We start from the raw sequence: 26,866 nt of genomic DNA on the forward strand, positions 1-26,866 counted from the left end.
GATTTATTTCAGCTTGCCTTTTATCTGCTTAGGTTTTGTAAATTTATCACCAGAGGAGTTTGGAGGTAAACTACAAAACTTAGGTGACTGTGCAAGCAAAGGCATGGGTAAAAACAAACAAACAAACACATTGCAAGAGCAGGAAATGGAAAAGCCGCTTTTTTACTGGCAGCTAAGTGTTATTCCAAAGTACCATGGCAACTGTACAACCAATCAATTCACTTGTTTAAAGAATTTTTTAAGAGTAGTAAGACTAATTTAATGATAGATGAAACAATCTATCAGCTATTATAAAGTACAAAATGATCAGCTAAACACTAAGGCTGTCCTGTCTGCTCACATGAGATAAAGATGCCCTGTCTCCCACAGAACAAAAATAATTTTTTCACCTTGTTTAGAATTCAGATGAAAACAAGAAGTGACTTTATCTTAGAACTGCTTTCAGTCAACCTTATTTCTGTCATGGGACAAGACATTCCTTGACAGTCCAGAGGGTCTTTACCCCAGTCCATTAATTTGGTTGAGAGGAGGTAATACAAGCAGGGACAGGAAAAGAAGGTGGCAACTAAATTTCAAGTACAGAAGAATCATTCTAGTTATGAGAAGAGTAGTCAAAATAAGCTGCTAGTTGAGGTAATGACTGCCTTATCCCCAACTGACAATCCAAGATTAGCCACTAAATTTCTAAAGGGATATAAAAAATTAAGACAATGTTTATAAATATTACCTCTGCCATGAGGACTCATAGTAGATAAGAGGTTTGGAGAGGGGGAATGCTTTTCTGCTCCCAGTATATTTTATAGATTTACAAGAGGTTTTTATGAAGGTTCTTTTTTTTTTTTTTAATGAGATATAGTAAAGGGATCTATTTGACATATGTCCTCAGACATATTGGCAGTTTTCCTTAAACTATGGAGTTCCTCATCTGTTATTTTTTCATTCTGTATACTGTACGTTCCCAGGCAACTCTCAAATTTGTAAACACAGCTATGGACACACTATTTGCTTTAACAGTAGTTACCTGGAAATCGAGGTCTCTGTTTTTGTTACATTCCACTCCCCTACCTTTCTTAATCATATGTAACGTTTGTGGTCACAGGTTGATTTTCAAGTTCCTAAGTCTGTGCCTGATGGTGTGTAGCCTCTAGTGTGAAGCAAGAGGAAAATGAGTAGTCAGGAACTGGTCACTTTGAACGTGGGAGGGAAGATATTCACCACAAGGTCTTCAACCTTAAAGCAGTTTCCTGCCTCTCGGTTGACACGTATGTTAGATGGCAGAGACCAAGAATTCAAGATGGTTGGTGGCCAGATTTTTGTGGACAGAGATGGTGTTTTATTTAGTTTCGTCTTAGATTTTTTGAGAACTCACCAGCTTTTATTACCCACTGACTTTTCAGACTATCTCAGGCTTCAGAGGGAGGCTGTATTCTATGAACTTGATCCTCTGGTGGATCTCTTAAACCAAGAACACCTGCTACAGCCAAGACCTGCTCTTGTGGAGGTACATTTCCTAAGCCGAAACACTCAAGCTTTTTTTAGGGTGTTTGGCTCTTGCAGCAAAACAATCGAGATGTTAACTGGGAGAATTACAGTGTTTATAGAGCAACCTTCAGCACCGACCTGGAGTAGTAACTCCTTCCCTCCTCAGATGACCTTACTTCCACTGCCTCCACAAAGACCTTCTTACCATGACCTGGTTTTCCAGTGCGGCTCTGACAGCACGACTGATAACCAAACTGGAGTCAGGTATTTTGTATTTTGAATCCTCTATTCTACACCGGTTCCTGATGTATCCCCTCAAAATTGAAATTTTCTCATTTCAGTTTTGGAAAAAAATGATTACTCAAAATGATTTTTTGGTGGGAGTAACCAGCAGAGTTGGGTGGAATGACCAGATAATTATTGTCCAAACTGGGATACTTTTCAGAGTGAAAGAAGTTGTTATTATGTGGGACAATAAGAATAAATCAAAGTTGTCCAGGGAAAACTGGGACTATGGTCATTCAAGTTGTAGGAGGAAACAATTTTATAGATTATGTTCCATTACTATGGAATGAGAAGCCTTTTTCTCCCCAAGGGTTTCTTTTCGTTGCTGGTATATAGTAAAGGCTCAACAGTTTGTCATGATTTCATTACACTATGTACAGTTGTTCTTTCAGTCCTTCTGATTTGGCTACTGATTTTTCTCCATTCCACTTTATTTTTAAACACCATTAAGGCAGATATATCTCATGGCAAATCTGGTCTCCTCTTACATTGTTGGCACTCTTTACACAACTCAAAATACTGGGATAGGCTGTCAGTATATTAAGGATAGTTGCTTCTGAGTCAGTCACTTTCTCCCCCTGTTATTCTTGGCTGGACCCTAAGACGGATTTCCACTCTACTGTCACGGACACTTTTTTCGCCGCTTAGAAATGTCTTAATGCTGTCCCACTGTTATTTTACTGTGAAAGCTGGCTTTAATTTTCAGGAGGGGAAAAAAATGTCTACATATGTTCTTTACTGACAGTATTTAAATAAGATACACGTTTTTGGGGTCAAGGTAGACAGACATATTTGGGGATATTTTCTTAACTTTTGCAGTAACCATAAGAAATGACCAATGTTTACCCCTCCCACAACATACCCCTTGGTCCTGCATACCAGCTGAAGAACCCAGTAGGACAGTAGGACAATTCTTAAGTTTTTACGCTTTATAATTTCCTGCCTTTCCAAAGAGGCATGAAATGTCATTTTGGGGAAAGAGATCCAGCTAACAGGCTGATTGAGAAGAAAACCTAAGACCCTATCTTCACCTCAAAATGTTTTAAGATACCTCTGGGCACAGTTGGTGGGGTACTAACATAAATAGAAGGGAAATTACCAGTTGTTGTTTTTTTTTTAATTTGTGTGATTAAGATCTTTGGGGATCCCTTTCTAAAAAGTTAAAAAACTAAGAAAAAATGGTGTCATTGATTTCAAGAAGAAACATGCAAGATAAAAAGGTATCATGGAAATACTAAATGATTTTTAAAAGCTATGCATTTGGAGAAAATGACTATAATCTTGAAAAACAGAAACTCAAGTTGGGATATTCTTTGTGTGTACACAGTGACAGTAGTTTTCCCTTTGCTGTTAAGTGTTTGTGTTTTACAAATAGTACAAAAAATTTTTTCATCTTAATGAGAGAATGACATTATATTTAAATTCCAAAACCAGAAGCTATTTTTTAAACTGACTTTTTCTTGCATCCCCAAAGAGTATTCTTTTCAGTTGTTTGAAGTTTAGAATTTTTTTCAGCCTATAAGTGGTCATGATTTTCTTCTATAGTTCCAATTTCAAAGTAGAGGTAGAAACCCAAATAAGGTGACATTATTGGGAGTTCAGGTGATCGGATGAAAGCTCTTGGTCTTAAGAGGCCCACCTTAGGTATATAATTATTTAGCTAGCAATCATTTTTATTTCTTGCTCACTCCTTGTGGTCTGAATCTGTCCATTCAGATGTTTTTCTTGATGGTGGAAAGTGGAGGAGTGAGCCTGAATGGCTGCTCAGAGCCTGATGTATCATCCAGCTGTTCAGTATGTTCTACTAATATGATTTATCACTCTGAGGTCTTGGTAACCTAGCAAGTTGCTCAGTTATTATCTCTCAAGTTCACAGTACTAGAAATACTTGGCATGCATCTTGCAGAGGGCCATACCACATTATCAAGTCAAGTTATGGTCACAGGATTCTAGAGTCTCTTTGGTAGCCATCTTCTATCTGACCGTTCCTGTATAAACTAGCTCAAATGGAAAAGTGTACTTGCCTTATAAGTTTTTAAAATAAGTTTTGATTTTCCAGTTCCCATTAGTTTCTTTTATCTTTTTCTTATGCCTTGAAATCTTCCATTTTTCATTTTGGCCTCTTAGGGAATCAAGTATTTAGGCCAAGTGATTTCTTGCAAGTACATTCCACTTTGTTATCACCTACTATATACTATTTGCATCTTAATTTTGTGAGACATTCTGTAACATTTTTTCTCTTTGACAAAAGTTTCTAGGCTATAAAATCAAGATCTGGGGTTTGGGGGTAGATGAAATGATTTACTAATGTTAAAAATTTGCTGTATTAAACATAAATGTGCTTTTGATATGTACTTTTATAATTTTTACATTTTATTATTGAATTTTTTTCTTTGCCTAGAATGGGTTTCTAAATGTGAGCTACAATAACCACTCTATCAATCATAATTAAAAGGAGGCTAGGGATGACCCCAAGGCTCTTTTTATCCCATAAAACCACAGACAGTTTAGGTAGCTGCCTGGAACTAAAGCCTTTTTTTTTTTCACATCTCATAAACAAATGGTGGCAGGACACAAAGGATATAAAAATATCCTGATGGGGCTTCCCTGGTGGCGCAGTGGTCAAGAGTCCGCCTGCCGATGCAGGGACACGGGTTCGTGCCCCCGTCCGGGAGGATCCCACATGCCACGAAGCGGCTGGGCCCGTGAGCCATGGCCGCTGAGCCTGTGCATATGGAGCCTGTGCTCCGCAGTGGGAGAGGCCACAGCAGTGAGAGGCCTGCGTACCAAAAAAAAAAAAAAAAAAAAAAAAAACTCCTGATGGTAGATAAAGAAGGGGCAATATAGCTATATCTTTATGGACATGTTATGTTGACATTATTAAAGCAACATATAGTCAATCTGAAAAGTTCAGGTATATTTTTCTTGAATAATGTGTATCTATCGAGTTTTCCAGAAAGTTTTGTCATTTTGACTCCAGAAGCCTTTTGACCCCATGTCTTGCTCTTCAACAATGGACAGTTATTGAGAAAAATTGACAATAAAGTCTTCTTGACATTTAACATCTGCAAAATTTCACCTGCAAAATGCATTTGATAGGAGAAAGTCACAAAAGAAAATTTGTAATGTCAGTGCTGGTAATGGGTAAAATTAGATCTAGGGGGAAACTGTAAATGTATCAGATGTTCATTAAAAAGATTGAATCAATTAATTAAATCGATTAGAACAATATTTAGTAAGTTGAAAACAAAATTTGGAAATAGTTAAATTACATTATATGAAAATTAAGCTAATTTAATTGTTTGATCAAATTGTTTGCTCCAGACAATAATTTCTCAATGAAAATTCATCAATGTTAGCTATATTCCTAAATGTGGAATTAAAATGACTTTGGAGATCACAGCAAAGTCTCTGTTTTCAGTAGCCTGAAGGTACTGGCTTGGATTTATAAATGAAGTCTTTAAAAATATCTGATCAGAAAATGGTTTGATACCTTTATTTGAGGTTATAAATCAAATATTTCTGTTTAGTTTTGCTGGTTATTAAAGGGATGTTTTATAATTGAACATTTTTGTGTGTCCTAGGTATGTTTCTATAAAACCTGATAACCGAAAACTGGCCAACGGAACTAATGTCCTCGGCTTACTGATTGACACTTTATTAATGGAAGGCTTCCATCTGGTCAGCACCAGAACAGTATCCTCTGAAGACAAAACTGAATGCTATAGCTTTGAAAGGATAAAAAAGCCTGAAGCTCTTGCCATGAACAAAACACTGAAACCAGAGACTACCCTCATGCCAGAGCAATCTCAGAAAAAGAAATGAGGTTCTCTGTTCTCTTTTAGAGTAAAAAGAAATTGCCATTTTCTGGTTTGGAAATTCCATATTTAGGGCATATATGTTAGTCAGATATGTACTCACCCTAACTTTCTGGCCTTCTACCATGCCATCTTTGGGCAACCACAGCTTAACAGTGCTTAAGACACACTAACTATGTGCTGCTCTCTAAACAACACCGTGCACTTGGTGCTTTGGTGCACATTCCTTCTACCTTCAATGCCTCTTTCCCTTTCTCTTCTTCATGAACACTTACAAAGCGTTCAAGAATGGACTATGGAATCAGACTGCTTGATTTCTAATCCCAACTAAGTCACTTACTAGCTATGTGGCTAGGGCAAGTCATTTAACCTCTCTCTGCCTCAACTTTTTCATCTATCAAATGAGGATAATAAATATATCTCCCTTATAGGATATATGAGGATTAAAGGAGATAATGTAAAGCATTCAACACACTGCCTGGCGCATGGTAGGCACTCAGTAACTATCAGTGATGATAATGATGAAGAAGATGGGTAACCCACTTTCAACTGTACCTCTTCTGTAAGGCCTTGTTTTCCTCCTTTCCTAGGCATAGTAATCAGCCCTTTCCTCTATCTAGACTTACATGCCATCATAAAAACAAATTTTTCTCACTTGAATGTGAGCTCGATCCACTCAACAGTTTTAACTCTACTATGTGTAAAGCACTGTGCTGAACACTTGTTGAGAAATACCTTTGTTACCAATTAGCACCTACTCTGGTAAAAAGCTTTTTGCATATAACTTCTACTAACATTTAAAATACACATATTACTTTTTAAAAAATATTTATTTATTTGGCTGCATCGGGTCTTAGTTGCAGCATGCGGTATCTTTTAGTTGCGGCATGAAGAATCTTTTAGTTGTGGCATGCAAACTCTTAGTTGCGGCATGTGGGATCTAGCTCCCTGACCAGGGATCGAACCTGCATTGGGAGTGCAGAGTCTTAGCCACTGGACCACCAGGGAAGTCCCCTACACATATTACTTTGACTTAGTGAGTCCTCTTGTAGGAATTTCTCTTATATACACGTCTTTAAAATATTAGGATAAATATCTAGAAAGGGAATCATTAGATCAACGAGTACAAAGTACTCTGCACATAGTAGGGTTAAAAAACATTGAGTGGAAGCAGTTGAGCAGCATTTTAAAAAGTACCATTCATTCATTCAAAAACATCCGTTAAACGTTTGTTGAATACTATACTAAGTTTTCAGAATTAAAACATTTACTCATGACAAAAATCCTTATTCTCAAGGAACTCACATTCAAGTGAGACAGTGTATCATCATAACAGCGAAAAATTGGAAATAAACTCAAAGTTCATCAACAGGTAATGGGTATAAAGTATGGTTCATACAGTGAAATACCGTGCAGCCTTTAAAAAGAATGAGACAGCAGTTTATAAACTAAGAAGGAAGGATTGTCAAATATATATAAGTTGAAAAAAAGCAAGGAGTAAGACAATGTATAAAGTGGAAAAATATATTTCCACTTTATATGCAGTATCTAGTTTCCATTTGCGGAAAGATATATAATACTCATATATCTATATTCATGGAATTTTCAGCAAAGATATGTGTCACCTGTAGAGAGGAAACTGGGTGAGTGGGGTTTGGGTGTGGGAGGAAGATTTACTTTTCATCAGACCAGGGAGGTCTTTTTTAAAAAAGAAAGAAAAAACCATACCTGAAAGATTGTGTGTGTGTGTGCCAGGGTTGGAGGCATGTTATGGCATAGTATGGCCTATTATCTCATACTGACATAAATTTTACTCTTCCATCCTTTCTGTGAAACCCCTACACTTAGTAAAGAAATTACACTCCAGAAATTTCTAGTAATTACTTATAGATTTGTGTACTAAGTTGCAGGGAAGAAAGATTTAAAAAAAAAATTTCCTAATAGTACGTCAAAAGATTATGTATAATGGAAAAGTGCAAAATACTTCAAGATTAGTAACGTTAAGGTTAGCAACGGAAAATAATGACCCAAATAAGAAAAAAGCCTTATGAATGAGTGTTTTGTTTTTGGTGGCACACATCCTCTCTTTACTGCAGAAAAAACCAACTTAGTTGTTTTAGTCTGTCATCTTAGTTTTGGGGATGATGTGTCTGGCCTGGTTCCCTTGCTAGCATCATATTCGAGGGCACAATATTTCTAGTTTGCTAAGTTTTGGGCACGCGTGTGATTTAACTAGCTGGGTGTAGTTGGCATGGTTATATATGTTACACTGTTTAATTCCGTATACGGCTTTGCTGATAAGATGATTCAAAACTGATAACTGGTTAAAAGAATAGTGAAGCAAAAAATACTGTAACTACAGGTTGGCAAGGAATAAGATAGGAAATGTTTAAACCGCTATTATGTGTTCTTAGTCATTCACACTTGCCGGAAATTAGCTTGAGATGAGAAATAAAATGTTCTTTTTAATGTGCTAATAGAAACATTACCCTATGGAAACATGTAGTATATATACGTTTAATTAATTCAGTCAGAAAATATTTATTGACATCTACTGTGTGCCAAATACTATTCTAGACACTGGGGAGCAAGGAGCTGCAAGGAGCAAAATAAGGTCGTCCCTTCTAGAGCTCACTACAACTACAGTTCATAACACTGACAATGGGTTTAAATTAAAATAACTTAAGCTTTTAATTAAACAGTTCCTCAAAAGTCATGGGTTCACAATCCAGAGGTTTTCAGAAGGAGATAGATAACCAAAATTTAAAAATGTATATTATTCATTAGGAAAAGTGTACTTTCAGAGTGGATTGAGTTTCTTATTTTAGTAAATATTTTACAGATGATATTATCTGGAGACACATCTGTCAAGATTATCTAAGTAATAAGCCTCTTGTCTTCACTCCAACATAGAGTGGGGCACTGTAACTGGTATGTCAAGACGTGCAAAAGAGAGTCTTGTTTTAGAAAGGGAGGCAGGCATATGGCTGGAAGAAAACAGGCTTATGTTAGATGCACCACAGGCAAATTTAAACTCTTGCCTGCTTTAGAAAAAAAAAAAAGACTTTAACATCTTCATATGAGCATCACTTAACTTCTTGACTGAATTGATTATAAGAAAATCATAAGAAATTATAAGAAAATAATGGCAGAAGCTTGTCTTGGCCAACCAAACTGAAAACTTTGGTCTATCAAATCATATACTCCTATCAATCCATCTCAGATATACAAGTATGAGTCATCACAAAGCATGGTTTGTCAGTCTTAACAATACCAGTGATAGTTGGGTCTCCCCTATTCTCCCACTTATGTTTGTTTCAGCCTCTTTCCATCACCTACAGTTTCATTTCTGATAAGGCACTAAAGATTTTAGCTTATTCTTGAACCTCAACAATGTAACCTTATAAATTGTTGGAAGTTCTCCCTACAAAGATTTTCTGAAAAGATGCTCTGGTGTTGAATTTTACTCTCGAATTTAATATACAAGTCATAATTACAAAGAATCTACAAGTCATAATTACAAAGAATCCTTAGGTTATGTTAAAGTCGAAATTAATTCGGGCTGCTTTCAAAATATATCTGAATTCAGAAGCCTGAAGTAATATAAAATGGTCAAGGGAAAGCAGCTTGAGAAATATATGATTTAGGGAATTGTAAGCTGTTTCTATTTGTCTTGTATTCTGTTTACATCTGACAAATGTCAGCTTAGTTTTATAAGTCTTTGTATTGGTTCTCTATCATAAATAACAGAAATGGTCACATTAACAGAGACCTTGCTGGAATAACAAAAGACTTGCTAAGACTTCTAACTATCCCGTATTCTACTTTTATTTTTCCTCTGTGCTGGGGAAGTTGACTCTGTAATAGCACACTTAGCAATGTAAAAGCCACTAAGAGGAAATTTTTAAAAAGAAATTTGGGAAATTTTATTACCTTCCTGGAGCCAGTGAACCCGTGGAAAACACCAGTGTGACATCAAACTTATTGTTTTAAACAAAAGTTCAAGGAGTATAGAGATGAGATGAAAATATATTACTAAAAATACTTAGATTTCTGGAAAATCAACAACATCATAAAAACCATAATTACTCACCAGCTTGGTCCCAGAACAGCTTTGTCATGAATTGTTAGGCCTTCTATTGGATCTATCTGAGATGAAAAGTTATGTGCAAATTTTACCAAAAGACTCATCATCTCAATATTTCTGAGCTCAGAAAATGCCTTAATATATATCTAAGCTATGAGGTCGATCCAACTCCCAAAATATTTTAATAGATAAAAAGCTAACACCTTACATGGTGATGGGGAAATGAGTATTAAGCATGGCACAGAATAAATAAGCAACAAAATACAGCAAAATAAATAGGAATTTGCTCCTAAAACTGAAATGTGCCTAAGACTTAGTTAATCATACAGAGCTTTCTGCACCTTCAGATTTCACACCAACACCTCAAATCCATAAATCATTGTTTTAAAGTGGTTTTTTATCAGTTGAGTAAAACACACCAACTACCAAGTGTTTCTATTTCATGTTACTTTTCTCATTTCACAATCTGGTAAGAATTTGAATGTCTTTGAGTTCCCAAGTTGGAAGCCAAACAGGAGAGGTTTATCTTACCCTTCTTGTAATAAGAGACCCCAAGAAAGTCTGGCTGCAATGTCTGAGGTTCCATGAGTTCTTTTAAGATGAGGACTGGGACTGTGCTTTATATTGGTCTTTATATTCCCCCGCAGGGCTGGACATCTAAGAGTCTTAACTGAACTGAACTGAAAAATTTGGAACACTATAGCCTCAGTAGACAGGCACTTGGAAAAACAAGAATTATAGTAGATTCAAAGATAGATGAGTATACTTTACATAAAGAGTCTGAAAGAGTTGATTCAAGTTAAAGACTACAGAAAAAAACCCATGGTATTTTCTACTAGAAGTTTATGTGGGTAATCACACAAAAAATGAGATGAAAGTCTAGATGTATATAGAAATACTAAGTAATTGAATGTTATGCAAAACTGGACTTTCCTGGTGGGGCAGTGGTTAAGAATCCGCCTGCCAATGCAGGGGACACAGTTTCGAGCCCTGGTTCAGGAAGATCCCACATGCCGCGGAGCAACTAAGCACGTGCGGTACAACTACTGAGCCTGCGCTCTAGAGCTTGCAAGCCTCAACTACTGAGCCTGTGTGCCACAACTACTGGAGCCCACGCACCTAGAGCCCGTGCTCCACAAGAGAAGCCACCACAAGAAGCCCGCGCACCACAACGAAGAGCAGCCCCCGCTCACTGCAACTAGAAAGCCCGCGTGCAGCAACGAAGACCCGACGCTGCCAAAAATAAATAAATTTTTTTAAAAAAGTTATGCAAAATTATACATTTAATCAGAGTAAAACAGCTCAGCCAAAACTGGAATATACCATAATTTGCTAGTAAAAATGCAATGCTACGAGTGCTTAGTAATTAAATAAATATTACAGGAATACAAATTCCGAATGAATGTTACATGACTATAATCAATATTAAATCTTGACTTACCTCCATAATTTAGGAGTCATGAAAAGATAGTCGAAGTAATCAGACCAGGCACATGAGTCAGTTGCAACTAGGATGGAAATACAGAAACAAATGTTCCCAGTTCTGGATAACCTGCCTTGAAGACATAGGTTCACTGAATTCGGATTAATCAAATAGTTCAAGGATTTAGGTAAAATGGTATAAAAGACTCTGGTATATTCAGAAGACATGTTACTGAGTTTTTTAAAGGCATTTTGGAGGCATAGATTAACATTTTAGGTTTCCTTACATATCATTAAAGTAGAACATATTAGAAATTTAAAACGTAGAGTAATGTGGTACTTCTGTCCCATGATGGGCATGTAATTACTAGGTAAACAGATCAAGATACTTTGACTTTCTAAATAGGAATCCTATAAAACAAGGTTTAGCTCCTAGAAAATCAAAATACTTGCTTTCAATTAATTAAAAAAAATTTTTTTTTGTTTTGATTTGGTCACTTTTTAAACTTCTGGCTACAATTTAAGCAGTACTGAATTCCTATTTGATTTTTTTTGGCTAACACTTTTCTTCAGAAGCAAACCCAATTTAGGGTGAAAAGGAGAAAATATTTTAGACCTCTTAGACAGAAGCTTCATTTCCTCTTAACTGTGTTTCTCCATCAAAAACAAGTATTCAAATAAGGAATCTCAATTATCTAAACCTATTTTTGGCCATCTTCCGGAATTTCTTGTTATATCTCTTTTGAAATGCCACAGTTGCACTCTTGGAAAACTTGTCTTCCTGGTTTTCAAATTTCTGTTTATTATTATAACTCTTCAGCCAGAATGCCAGGTCTTTGTGCTGTACTGTGTCTTGAAACTGGAGACCAGCACATTTCCCACAGTTCAATTACTTGCTTTTCCATTTGAGAAATTAAAGCCATGTCAATTTTACAGTTTTAACTGACTGAATTATTTGGACTTTAAGTTCTCAATTTCATTCCCTCAATGTAATACTGGGAAAGATATTTGTTTAATGAATAGAAGCAAAGGTAAGGTTCAAGAATAATTAGGGGCTTCCCTGGTGGCACGGTGGTTAAAAATCTGCCTGCTAATGCAGGGGACATGGGTTCAAGCCCTGGTCTGGGAAGATCCCACATGCTGTGGAGCAACTAAGCCCGTGCGCCATAGCTACTGAGCCTGTGCTCTAGAGACCACAAGCCACAACTACTGAGCCCATGCGCCACATCTACCGCAGCCCGTGTGCCCTAGAGCCCGTACTCCACAATAAGCGAAGCTACTGCACTGAGAAGCCCATGCACCTGCAACGGAGAGTAGCCCCCGCTCACCACAACTAGAGAAAGCCAGCACACAGCAATTAAGACCCAACGCAGCCAAAAATAAATAAAATAAATAAATTTATAAAAAAAAAGAATAATTAACACATTTTAGTCACTGACCTTCATAACTGATACCAGTGTAGGGTTTTCCTATAGGCACAAGCTTGAGATATGACACTCTAAGAAAAAAAGGAGAGTTTTAATTCCATTTTGGAAATGTTTATTTAAGACTACATACCTAATCAAATAATTTTTTAATGTAAATGTATGTGTTTATGTACTTCTTTTTAAAAGAAAGGGATATACTGTCTTTAATAAATAACTTCAGTTAGCTTGTCTACCCTTATCAGTTTTGAGTGGATAACTGATGAATTTACCTCTCCAGCCAGACTTTTACATAGGATTCCAGTTCTGTATATTCAGCGACTTTTAATCCAAGCATTTCAAAAGGAATGCCTGGATATCATCTTAAATTCAATATTACAAAAATGGGACTCAAAATCTTTCCTTCTCAAACTATCTTCTCTTAACTCTCTCCTTTCAGTGATACTATCATTGTCTTCCAGTAAAGAAAATGTGTAATTTTTGACACCCCCCCTTTTATCCAACTCATCATGATGTTCTACAATTTTTCTTTTGAAATATCTTAAATTTATCCTCTTATCTCCATTCTTATTGCTACCATTCTGTTCAAGTTTTCTTCACTCCTAGATCACCACAGTAGTCACATGCCCAGTTTCTTTGCCAACAGACTTTCTTAGAATCCTTCTATATATAGTATAGCCACATTTAATTTCCAAAAATTCCATTATTTTGTAAGTTCTCATTATTTTGTTTCAAGAGGCCATAATTACCTCCCTATTCCTTGCTATATCAAGACTAAAAGTCCTCTAATTGGTTATCTAGGCAAAGGCCCAATAACTTAGTTCTAACCTGGTTATCTAAATTCATGTAACCTTTGTCTCAGGTCTTAAGGCAAAGGTCCCAAGTTACTTTTGGGGGAATACTGCATTCTATTTTGGCTGCATTCTATTTCTCACCCACAAACCAGAAAAGTCCACTACTTGACAATTCAGTGCATCTTATTTACAAGCATACAGGCCACAAATTACAAAATGAAGACATTTTTTTATTGAGTCAGCAGAGACAACTGTCTAATCCCCCTGCAATTCCCTAAAGTTACTTACAGTTTTGAACTGAGGAGACCATCTCATGTGGCATTTATCGCCCTTTACTAGAGTGAGCTGTTGTCTGGCACTTTGCTCTGTACGGACAATGAGTTTTCTGCTTCCAGTCTCAGTCCTTTCTCCACATGGTCTAGGTACCCATGATATAGTCAGTTCTCACATTTTTTTTTTTTTTTTTTTTTGGTGGGGGCAGTGGTGATGTCAAAATAAGTGCCTAGAAAACAGGTCATAAGGCAAATAAGTGTAGAGGGGAAACTGCTTCACCGTGGGAACCATTATTTAATTGCTGGTTGAATTCCTGACTTCTAGCTAAATGTTAAGTATAACAAATATGTCAACCTCCCTCAAAGCCAAACCCAACCCAACAGCAACATTAGACTTTTCAAAAAAAAGTAATTTATATTTATATAGGTTCTGGAAATCAGACATAAATGTCCTATAGATTTTATATAAAAGCTCTTAAGGATACATAAAAATAAATCCTTATCACATTATAAATATGACTTAAATGTCCTAGCAGAAAACAAATGCTACATATTTGATCCACAATTTTCTCTGCCTTCTGAGATTTCTGAAAGCTTTTTCGTGTGACTTGGGTACTGTCTTACAAAATTGTCCAAGAAAGTTTATAAGAAAACCCATTTCACTCAATAAGGTAGCTCTAGTAAGCGGAGGGATTCAGAAGCATACAATTAACTTTAGAGAGTCACTTTAAAGAACTGCAGCAGATGTTCAATACATTTATTTTTGTGATTATGGTAATGATGCTTCTTGAAAAAAATTTTTTTGAAAAGTATTTTTTAATGTAAGGACTTTTCATTCTACTACCATCTCCCATCTCCTCAGAGAGACAACAAATAAAAGCCAATAGGGAACAGTTAAATTATACTTTGTTGGAAAGTTTTAGATGATCAATCAGATCATTTATAACCCTCAAAATTTCATAGGCTTTCCAGCTATTCATACCCCCACCCACAGGTTTCTGGCTTTGATTTTTTAAAAAAAACTTTAAGGTAGCTAAGACTTGAATGTTAATAGGTAGCATAGAATGAGAGGAGCCCTGACCCCTGGTAAGTGAAACAGTAAAAGGTGGAGAACTTCTAAATTACCAGGCAAGAGCTTGGGCATTTCTATATTTATCTAGCTGGTATTCAGCCTTTCCAAAACATTAATTTATCACCAAATCACTACTGATTTTCAGCAACCAACTGCCATTTATCAAGCACCCACTATGTTAGACTTGCAGAGTATACAATACAAAATAAAATAGCCTCTGCCCATAAAGCAGGATGTATTAATTGTTCTAGGTCAGGTATAGGAGCACAAAAGAGAGAAATGGTATTTCTGTGTGAGGAAGGAAAGTGAACTGGGAAAATTTCTTGCAGGGGCTAGATAGCCTAAGAATATTTAGACAGCTGAAGATGAGGGAAAGGACATAACTTGAGCTAAGGTTTGTATGCAAATTAGAGGTTTGGAAAAGGAGTACAGTGTTTTTATTTGGCTTAACAACAGTACTGTGGTACTTGTGATCATTCCCATAGTGATAAGGTCAATCTCACCTGGGCAAAAAATATCCCTGATAGTAGACTTTTGGCTATGCAACCCCTGCCTCTCAAGATTTCTCACTTGATTTGCTCAGTTAAAGGCTATAGACCCCCAATATTTCAGGTAAACTCGTCTAATTTAAGCCTAGATTCCTTCCAACATTTCTTACAAATCGTGATTTTTTTCTTCAAATATCACACCTTGATTTTCGAAGGGCTGCAGGCAATCTGAATATACTCTCATTTTCTTCAATTAGAAATTAGGGCATTTTATGCAAAGGAAGGAAAACAATCTCAAGCATGGTTACACTCACCTCCCTACCTACTCCCCAATACCAATCTGTTTTCAACCCAGTAATTCTACTTTACTCCTTCCTACTTGATCATCCTTTGGTTCATGTTTTCTGCACTTGTAAGTCTCCAATTCCTTCATTTCACTGAATCAGTCCTATCTATTCTTTAAGCCCAGCTCATTTTCAACCTCCTCTAAGAAGTCTTCTCTGTTGTCCAAATCCACATTTTCTTTGAGCTTCTATTGCTACTTCAGATCAGCAAGACAGATTACACTCCACTCTTCTCTAGTTGTTTCCTGTAAGTTAGTATAATATTACCATTTAGGCCAGAAGTTCTTTGCCAACAGTGACCATCTTTTTTAGACTATAGTGAAGTACTGGGCATAGAATATGTCTTTAATAATAAAAGATTATCTCACTTGAAAAATGCCAACAGAAAACTTTCAAGGCATTTTAAGTATTATTATTATAACTATTCTTGATGAGATGAAATTATAATCACTCTCATTTACAGAATATGACACCTCAAATTATCACCTCAGATTTTTCACACTATTCAAAAATAGATTTGCATATGATAAAACTGTCCTACTCTACTTAGGTAGAGTATATAACACACATTTATGTACATAACCATGATCAAAACCAGTAGCCATTCTTGGGATTCCCTGATGGTCCAGTGGTTGTGACTCTGTGTTTCCATGGCAGGTGGCACGGGTTTGATCCTTGGTCGGGGAAATAAGATCCCCCATGCCACAGAGCCAAAAACGAAACAAAACAAAACAAAACACCAGTGGCCATTCTTGATAATTTAGTCCCTTCTGATACAATTTCTGGCAGTAAGAGAAACTTACAAGTACATGGCCTTGCTTACAACCAACAGATTATAACTGGAAGGTTTGTAATTTGAATTCTTTAGAGTGTACACCTTTTGAGTGTGTTGTCAAATTAAGAATACAACATAATTTTGTTCAGTTTGAAATAAAGTGAAATTTTGCTTAAAGGAAACTGGAATTCTTCAAATTGAATCCTTAGTTAACCTGAATTTGTCTCTTGCACTCTACTTCAAGAAAGAAGAAGTTAACTTTAAGAAAAATTATAATCAAACACCCTCTGGATGTTATGGCTTAAAACACATTAAACACTACTCTCGAAACTTCTATACTTATTATTACATAATACTTTATATGACTTGATCCTTACATAAAATTTAACAATATTCAGCATACTGTTTGATATACTGAAATATTGTAATTTTTATTAATGTTTTACAAAATATTCAAACAAGGTTTAAGATCATTGTAAATGTCAGTTAACTAAATCATCTGGTACTGCAGTGTCCCATTAATTCAATTAAATGCTTTCTTTATCTGATAAACATTAAAAGATTTCTTATTTTTCATTTACAGTGAGTGCCTCTCCTTCTTCAAGTTTCTATGGGGGTTGTTTTCCTTTTGTTGGCCATGTCTCATACAGTCAAGGTGACAATCTGACAAAAGGGTAGGAAAAACAAATCTAATTTTTTTTTCTAGAATGGAAAACTTAAATATATAATATCCAAAATTCTAAGGTGGTAACTAAGGTTTCCACATAAATCTACAAGATTATTTAACTTTTTTTCCTTTGCTTTAATGAGTAATATGTCAGCATACAGAATTATTCATAAAATAAATACATTGGAGGCTGACTCTGTTCTAGGATTATAAAACTTTGGGACAAAACAGATCCAAGTTCAACCTCTTACTTAAAATTTACAGCTGAGGCTTGGAGAGAGCAATTTGTTTAAGGTCACAAAAATTTAAGCCAAGCCAATTTTTAAGTATTTGAATAGGACCACATTTAACTTCTCTAGGATAGGAACAGTTTAAGCTTCTGTTTACATTGTCATTCCCCTGGCAAAGTAACCAAGCTACCTGAACACTTCTTTAGGATAATATTCACAAATTTTATTATACTGAATTATAACTTTTTATTCTGCTTCATTTCATGGTCTTCTAAACCAGGGGGAAAGCTTAAGCTTTCCTACATGCTCAATTGTCATCTTAATAAAATGCATTTTGATGACATTGAAGATACTAGTATCAGAGGCAAATGCCTCTGAACAAAGTGACTTGTTGAATGAATAGCTGTATACACATTACTGAATGAGATTCAAGTGATGGAAGTTTCATTGTCTGAGACTTTAAAAATGAGGACAAAATGATAGAAAATAACTTACAGATTCTCATGTCTAGAATCATCAAATTAATCTAATGGAAATTTTCACTTCTAATTTATATTACTTGATTTTCTACAGTGTTCTTAATTCTTGTATGAATTCTTGAAGGAATCCTAATCTTAAATTATTTCTTTAGAAATGCCTATTTTATTGCAATTTCTTTTCCCTAGGAGCCAGTAACAGAACCAAAAACATAGTCTAAAAAGGATTATTTAATCTAAAAAAATCATTTTGTTTCTATGAGAAGCTTCATCTTTTCAACTGTGGGAAATTAAATACAAAAACACTGAGCATTAAAAGTAAACACTTTGAAAACACAGAGAAGGTTGAAAAGTTATAAGACTATTTGTCGATAACAGAATTCTAAAAATTCTGACTTACCACCATGTTAAATAAATTTATTAATTCATTCAATATTAATTTAAATGTTTATTGGATATCTACTCTGTGTCAGTTTAATTTTAATGTTGTTCTTATATGTGTAAGGAAATTATGTTACTTGAAATACATCAGGTATCACAAATTATAAAATTACACATTCTACACATGAATAAATTAAAATTATGAAAATTTAAATAGCACAATTTCATATAAAAAGATTATCATACTAAGACAGGAAATGAAACAAGATGAAAAGTAAACTTAGCCAAAAAAAGGAATTTCCAACAATTTTAGTCTTCTCCGTGGCAAGCAATTAGGCAGGCCTGGATTGAAGATGAGGTTATAAGATGATTTCATCATTCTCATGCTTCCTTTTGTAGGTCTCTGGATAAATTCTATTGAGCAATTATCTATTTAAAGCTAACTAATTGTTGACACTGTGCCATGTGTTGTATTTAGAATCTTGATGCCAAAATCCTATACTAATGCAACAGTATCTTAGGCTTTTTCCTTATCTAAAAATGAGGGTAATGAGTATTACTGGCAGTGAGCAATTAATTTTAGAAAACATCTTAAAGATAAAAACAATATTAGAGTAGCAGACATATCAGGTATATTATCAATGCATACATTTATTAATTATAAAACACCCAAATATTTTGTTGACAGGTAGGCCAAACCTAGTTTGGAAGGCATTAACTATGAAGAGCAACAGAGGCCACCATGTGAAATCGACCTGAGAGCAAAAGAGTATTAAGGCTAGAGCTTCAGTTAATTTGGGAATATACTTGGGTCCTCCAAACAAAAGTAGAGCCCGGAAGCCAGATGATTTCCCAATGTAGGACAAAGCATCTGAATGACATGGATTTAGGCAGGTAGGATTTAGAGGCTGGGTACTGTGGGTTGAGGAAGCTGGTAAAGTTCAGAGTCTGGGAGATAGCAAGAAAAGAACACAAATACAGTGCTAGGAAAAAAGGTCACACCGTATGACCTCAGTGCGAAAGATTAAAGTGAAAACTATTTCTTGATGAGGTAGAAACAGAGGCAGTCACAAATAGTTGTTCTGGTTGTATTCTTACATACAAGCTGGTATGAATTCATTGGCCTAAGCAAGGCTGACTTGGATTTTAAAAGCTGTCTTAAGCAATCAACTGTAGGGTCAGTCAGATGAATGATGAAGTGGGAAAAACAGCAATTAAATAATTTTAACCCTTTTAAAAGCACTTAATATTTTTTGAAAACCCTGAATCTTGAGATGGTAGCAAAGCTAACTGGAATTCCTGACCTCCATTGTGTTCTTGTGGCACTTCAGGAAGAACATCTGGGAAACAATTTCAATCTGCTAGAGACAGTTTTCCTTAGACTTACATAAGGTATATTGTCAGTTTCTTTTGTCTGTTACCTAGGAGATAAAACATGCTCTGTGAAATTTTTTATTCCTTAACTAATGCATCATCTCAGTAAGAGATAAAGAACCTTCACAAAGACTTATTTCACATATAAAACTTGCTACTACCTGGCAAGAACTATTTCATGTTTCTCATTTCTCTTTCCTTGTGATCCTTCAATGAAACTGATATTTGTGATCTGGAAATTTCACCTAATTGATCCTAGGAGGATTCCATTGAAAAGACCTATCTTCTGGCTATCTAACAAGTGAGTTGTTTTGAGTAGCCATACTAATATTGGTATCAATGTATTCCATGATAAGGAAGGGATGTAACATAATACTGAGTGCTATGTGCGATCATGGGCTCTATTTACTATATCAGTCACCAAATGAGCTAAGATAGTCTGGGCTCAAGCCTATTAAGCTTACAGGTTAATCAGAGAGAAATAAGAAAAATAATCACAATATGATGTAACATAAGCAATAATGAAACTACTATAGGGATGATAGAACAGAAAAGGGAGCTATTAATTTTCTGTGTGTGTATGTGAAGGGGGTGGGAGGAGGTTGCCCTTCTGAGGCAATACCCGAGAGTATTTCTGAAGGCTCAGTAAGAACTTGCTACACTGCCTGCAATTGCTCTCTAAGACAGAATGAAGTTAATGATTTTTAAGCCTGCCAGAAGTCCAATTCTTTAAATTAACATAAAATACAAAGAAAATGGTATGTCTTATAGCTTAGGAATAGGTAACCTGCTAAATAAGTTTACAATTTAAATGTATAATTTGTCTGCAGCCTTTTAGTTACAAAAGGTTTATTTTCTCTTAGATTTTGATTAGCTTCCAAAGAGACATGTGAAGTGAGAGAACAATGCTGTTTGATGCTTTGACACCTTAAAAACAGTACAACCAAGTATGACCTATAGATTGTGTAGACTTACTCTGGACAATTAGGTGGGGCAGTTTTCTCAGGGGAGGACAATGCTACTAAGGGCTGACTGAATTCATATAGCTGCATGTATGTTCATGGACTACACATACATACAGAAGGACATGGACACATAAACACCCACATCCAGTGTTACCAAAACACACTTCTCAGAGCATGCCTCCTTGCAGTGGGATGGTAGCACCATCATGGAATATTTGAGAAGGTAATTTGTGCTTAGTATAGTACTTCCACATACAAACCTATTTTAAAGTCTTAACATTCTTTGGAAGGTATCACTATCATTTTGAGCATTTTAGGGCTTAATATTTAGTTTTCTCTCCCCTACCTTTTGTTAACTATAGGACAGAGGTTGTAGATATAATTATTAAGAGCATGAGCTCTGCAATGAAACTACCTGAGCTTGAATCCTGACTCCCCCACTTACTAGTTATGTGACATCAGGCATGCTATTTCCCTGTGATTGTTTCCTTACCTTATAACATGGGAATAATGACGTATCTCCCCCATAAGGTGGTTATGAGAATTGAAAGGATTTTTAAATGTAAAAGTTTCTGGCAAAGGACAATGTGTCAGCAGTTATTTCTGTCACTAATAGCACCTAAAGCTTGAGTGGTTTCCATATGTACTTAAAAAAAAATTCATCCACAACCCAAGGGGTGGTATTTAAATGTTTTGATTTGACTGATTTGGGTCACTTTCACTAAAATAAGCACTCAAAATAAATAATAAATATTTACAGGCCTATTTCCCAGAGGGGCAAATAAACATTAACAAATGTGCCAGGGCTGATGTTCCTTACTGTATTAATAATTCTCTCCTATCAAGAATCTCTATATAAATTTGAAAGAGAACCAGAGTAGTCTGAAAAGTACTTGAACTGTAAAAACTAAGAAGCCTGCATTAAAAGACGTCATAAAAGCTATCTTCTCAGCCAAGGCGTAACACTTCTTAATCAAGTCTCAACTATGATTTAGGCTCAAAAGACTGGCAAAGAATATACAGATTATTTCCTGTATATGTGATGACAGAATCAACTAGACCCAGTGCCAATTTCAGAGTGAGATTGATCTTCCTAGGAACACTCCACTTAATAAATAACTGAGCATCTACTATGTGTCTAGTAAGGTAAGAAAAGCTCCAATTGAAGCTGAATCCCCCCCTATATTTAACTACAGAAAGAGAATTCCAAAAGTGGCAATTCTAAGCCCAAGCTATGGCACAGCAGTCTTCTGAAATATCCAAGCACCCTGGAATATAAGTATCAGAGAATGTCCCACTGACACTATGATTCAACTCTCTTCAAATCAAAACGGTATGATTAAGAATTTCTCTGGAATTGGTTCCTTCCTGTTAGTTTATCCAAATTCTTCAACTTTATTCTCCTCTGAAGTCTTAAGAGGAAAATGAAAACTTAATGATCCAGTTCTATACTGGACTTACCCAACAGCCTTGATAAAGTAATCTTTCTTGAAACCAAATGCCAACTTTTAAGTTTTAGTATTCAAAAACTATGTTCCAATTTCAGTAACTTATTAACATTTATTTTCATTATTTGTTTTCAGACAAGTGACACATACTTCTTGAAACCATGATCTTGAACTTCTTAAGGGAGTACCTTCCTTAGATACTGTCAGTTCTGTTAAAATAATAGTTTTCAGTAAAAGCTGTGCTAAAACAAAAAATCTAGAAATATCCCTGTAGTTTCCTTTAGTCAAAACTTGTTAGCACAAGTGCGCTTATTTTAAAGGCAAGAATTTGTTCAAGCTGATGTATTGATTTTCATCATCTCAAATGATGTCTTTAAATCTTATTCCCTCCTCCGCCCCCATGTCATCGCTCTGTCGTCCTTGGTAAAGCAGTCCATTTCCATAATGCACACACACATCCATAGTCAGTAGAAATCCCTTGCTTAAGTTTATATTTGCATCCCTGAAACTCAATCTCCCCAGTTTTGCCCTTCTATATTTTGCAATACAGAATAAAAGTCTCAATATTGTTCTTTTTCAAGCAAGCTTCTTAATACCTCCACCCACCCCTGAGGACATTTGACATCTCATATTTTTTCAGTTCTCTGAATGCCCTCTGAAACTGGTTCACATCCATAGTCTGCATGTGTCCTGACATGAACCATACAAACCAAGACTTTCAATCAACAATGATTTGGGAGAACACGTGTTTATTAGCATATAGCAATAGTTTATCCTAAATAAATGAAGAATTTTCATGCTAGTTTTGAAATTTGTTGAATCTTTACCTAAATTCCAAACTAAATTATCCAATTTGACTACCCAAAAAACCATCCACAATTCTTTTTAAAAAAAGGAATTTAATGAATATAGAAATATTGTAAAATCACAAATTTTTTCCTGAAGAATATAACTATAAGGAACTTTTTAGAAAGAGTAAGTAATCAATTTTTAAAGATCCAAATTCCTTGGGTTTTAGGGGTAAATACATCTAAAGAGTTATATTCAAAAAACTGGTCTGATAGCTTAACTATTATGGACCTGAGGCTTTACTTTTGGGTGCTTTCCCTATTTTTTCAAAGGATGCAATGCCCACTAAAATGGTGACAAAAGTGGCATAACAGAGGGTCTAACTTGACATCTGTACCATAGGTGAGTTCTGGTGACAAACACCCCTCTGAGTCAGATTTTTAGACTCCCAAATGTTTATTTGATTAGCCAAGTTGTCAGATTCTAAACCTGCCTGTCTAAAACTACTGTTAAAGAGGTTTAGTTAAATTATAAAATATTGAAATATGAGAAATTGGTTGAGACATACTATTTTTACATTCTAAATGGGTCACTGTAACAGACAGGTCATACACTATGAATTTATATATGTGTCGTGTTTACATTTTGATAACCATAGCCATGTGTTTGAACTGAAATGTCTGTAATTAGTAAATGTTTTTTGAATATCAAATGTGAATTCCACAATTTTAGAACACCAGCTCAGCTTTTTGATAAATTTGATGTGATTATTGGGGTACAAAAGCAGCATTTCTCTAATGGTCCTAGATTTCCTTCAGCAAATCTTGAGCAATACATTTTCAGTAATTATTTTTCTTTCTCTCCCAATGAAAACCCTTCAGTGACATCCCTTGCCTCAGAAAGGCTCTCAAACTATGCAAAGGTACGCTTGGGGATGACATGCAGGTGTGAAAGAGGAAGCCAGAGGGTAAACAAGATGCATCTTCTCATGTACTCAAATTTACTAAAATATTTTGAGAAAAAAGAAATTTTAAAATGTATGCATTTTTACAGTAAAACATTATGGAACAAATGATAAAATTAGTGGTATTTTTTGGGTATACAGTTGACCCCTGAACAAGGGAGTTAGGGGAACTGACCCACCTTGCAGCTGAAAATCCACGTGTAACTTTAGAGTTTGCCTCTGTACCCGCGGTTCCTCATCCTCAGATGGTGTAGTATTGTAGTACGTATTTATTGAAAAAAATTAAGTGGACTCTCACAGGTCAAACCCATGTTGTTTGGGGATCAACTGTATTGTAGATAAATGTAAAGAAAAACCTTTTGAGCCAGGAGCATATCTCATATCTCTTTTCCAGAGGGTGATGTTCTTTCCAGTTTCTGGCATAGTCATGAATTAAGAAATAAATTTGTTAATCCAACTACACAACTAGAAGGAAACAATATACTGCTAATAATAGTTGCCATTGGATGGTAAAAATGTAATTTTTAAATAGAATTTTTTGCCTTTTTCGAGGTTTCTATGCCTATACATTATTTTTATGCTGGGAAAAATTAAAACAAACTTCATTTTAAACAAAAATTCTTTTAAGATCTGAAAGTCAGTTTCACTGTGCTATTAAATATCTATAACTATAAAATAAACCAGATTTGTTTTTCTTTATAGCTTATTAATATAGTTTCAAAATTAAAATAGATACCTACTCCTTTTCTTATACTTACCTTTTGAGGTTTTGGGGGCTGGAAGACCGGGGAAAAGACAGCAAAACCTCTCAACAGAGAATTCAAGAAGTGATTCTTGAATTCCTTTTCACCATTCCTTTGAGAACACAGAGTAGATTGCTCCCCTGAAGCTGATTTTAAAGTTATCTGATTTTTGAAATTACCTGTTCAGTCCTTCCCATGATAGTTAATTCTTCATTATCACTTCTAAATTTCCTGAACCCATAGGAACTTAGGGTTTCCATTTACAGATTTCTAAAGGAGGTGATTAAGTGGTGGTAAGGCTGCTGCAAGTAACTTTTTATTTTTCAAGGAGCTCTCTCTCCTTTTCAAAAAACAACCTCCCTCCCCCACTCACAAAAATCATACATGCTTATTTACCATAAGAATAAGTAAGATTTATCTCACATCCATAGTGAACCAGTAATAACATTTTAGCATATGTATTCTTTTAATGAGTCTGTTCACGCTATTTGGTAACCTTTTTTCACTTAATCATGAAGTTTCTAGCTCATTAAAATACTGATTACATTATTTTAAACAGCTGCATCGTATTCCACTCAGCATGTTATTTAATCAGTTTTTTATTATTGGACAGTTTAAAAACTTTCAATCTTTTGATATTATAAACACTATAATAAACACATGGATTACTTTTTAAATGAGAATATTAATAGCTTTTACAGTATTAGAAAATTGAAATAGAGAATCCAGTATTCTTTAAAAAAAATTTTTTTTTTCTCAATCATTCAGCTCTTTATTAAATGCCTTTTTATGTGCTATGATGCTCTAGGTCACTCAACTTTGGCCAGATACAGATCAACTATAAAGCTTTAAAATCATGATGCCTGGGTCCTACTCACAAAGAATTTTTTTAATTTGTTAATTCTTTTAACGTGCTAAAATCCTAGAAATATATTATGACTGGTCCACACTCTACTGTATGTGATATATATTTTAATATAACTGAGGAAAAAATCAACTATATCACTTGTCAGCATAAAATTAATATTTGAACTTTGGGACCTAATATTTAGGCTGGTGTTTTGAAGTTCTGGATATCTTAGTCCACTTGCTTTTTGTTCTTAAATTTAAATTTTTTCTTCACATTGCCAATACATTTATAAAAGGTTAATATGCATGAATAAATGAGATACAATTAATGATTAATGATAATGAATGTACTTCTCTGTTAAGTGAGAGAAAAAGGTTAAGAGCTACAGGTATAAACCATTCATAACATGGGAAGGAGGGATAATGCCAGACTGTTAAAGTCAGGAAACACTCAGCACACACAAGAGGTTTGACCTGCTTTTTAAAAATGTACAGGAATTAGTCGGGGGAGAACTGGGGTGGTGAAATGGCATAAATAAGGGCACAGAGATAGAAAAACAGACGGAGCAGGACTAGTTTGCTTGAAGAAAAATGGACAAACTTAAGGCTGGGGCAAGATCATGAGGTCTAAGTTAAGAAGTCTGAATTTTATTTAATTAGCAAAAGCATGATGAAACAATTACAGGCAAAGAACTCTTCAGCTAAAATGCTAATAGGAATAAGTGAGAAAAATGGCAGCAATTCCTAGAATGGAGGAGTTGAAGACAACTGTGATTTGTTTGAGTAAATGACAAATGCGAACAAGTTCAGAGTGTCTCTTGGAGCTATTAGCTTTGACTACCTAAACTGAGCAAGTAAAAAACAATTTCAGACCAATCAAGTCACAATTCACAAAAACCTGATCATCACACATACACCTATTAACCATTTAAACATTTTGTTTATGTTCTAAATGGTCTCAGATGGAGGTTCTAACCTTGAGTGAGATCCAAAAAAATATTCTATCTACAAAGGTCACATAGGCTGATGCACATACAACTGTCAAGTTTCTCTTAAAGTAAGGAAAATTAAATCTGTACATTAAGCTAAGAACTTAAACAGCCCTAAGATCTGGCTCCTATAAACTTTTTGGGCTATGATTCTCCTTCTTGTATATTTGATCATAGCCATCGAGACCTTTTTGCTGTTCTTTTTGGTACACACCAAAAATATTTTAGCCTCAAGGTCTCTGTAGTTGTTATTTCACCTGCTTGAAAGGCTCTTCTCCCAGAAACCTAATGGTTTGCTCCGTTTTTTATATCTTTGTTCAAATGTCATTTTTGTGAGGCATTTTTGGACCACACTATTTAAAAACACATCTGCCTGCCTTCCAAACACGTTTAACCCATCCCTCCCACTTCCCTTGCTTTTTTTCTTCATAGAACTTATCACCATCTGACATACCACATATTAGTACTTATCAGTTTGTCTATTCTATTACCCATGCCTCACTCCCAAAATTGTAAGCTCATGAGGGCTGGAATTTACCTGTTTTGTTCAGTGCTGATCCTCAGTGCCAATATAGTAGAATAAATAAATTTGTAGTCCTCTCTATATAAATGCTTCAAATCTATTTTTAATGCTCCTTGTTAAACATAAGCCAGAAAAGACATTTATGGAAAAACAAATTAACATAAAAATCTGCATAGACTATGTTAAAATGTACAAATTCTCTTAA

At 35.2% G+C, this 26,866-nt stretch overlaps 1 protein-coding gene and 1 long non-coding RNA gene across 2 annotated transcripts in view; one reads left to right on the forward strand and one right to left on the reverse strand.

Moving 5' to 3' along the window:
• The window catches only part of LOC309836160, a 36,705-nt gene extending 12,851 nt beyond the window's left edge, over positions 1 to 23,854 (reverse strand). Inside the window, exons 1-4 of the long non-coding RNA XR_014298109.1 lie at positions 23,737 to 23,854; positions 13,601 to 13,814; positions 12,534 to 12,592; positions 11,114 to 11,180 (exon numbers count right to left, since the gene is read on the reverse strand). This is a non-coding gene — a long non-coding RNA (uncharacterized lncRNA). The remainder of the gene's footprint in view (positions 1 to 11,113; positions 11,181 to 12,533; positions 12,593 to 13,600; positions 13,815 to 23,736) is intronic.
• On the forward strand, positions 1,166 to 5,592 carry KCNRG (potassium channel regulator; the record flags this gene model as incomplete). Its single annotated transcript, XM_082676002.1, has 2 exons — positions 1,166 to 1,746; positions 5,352 to 5,592. The coding sequence occupies 2 exons, from the start codon at positions 1,166 to 1,168 to the stop codon at positions 5,590 to 5,592; spliced, it is 822 nt and encodes a 273-aa protein (XP_082532128.1).
• Positions 23,855 to 26,866: the final 3,012 nt, after the last annotated feature.

The sequence above is a fragment of the Grampus griseus genome (assembly GCF_964374135.1).
Source record: "Grampus griseus genome assembly, chromosome: 18".
NCBI classification, from domain to species: domain Eukaryota; kingdom Metazoa; phylum Chordata; class Mammalia; order Artiodactyla; family Delphinidae; genus Grampus; species Grampus griseus.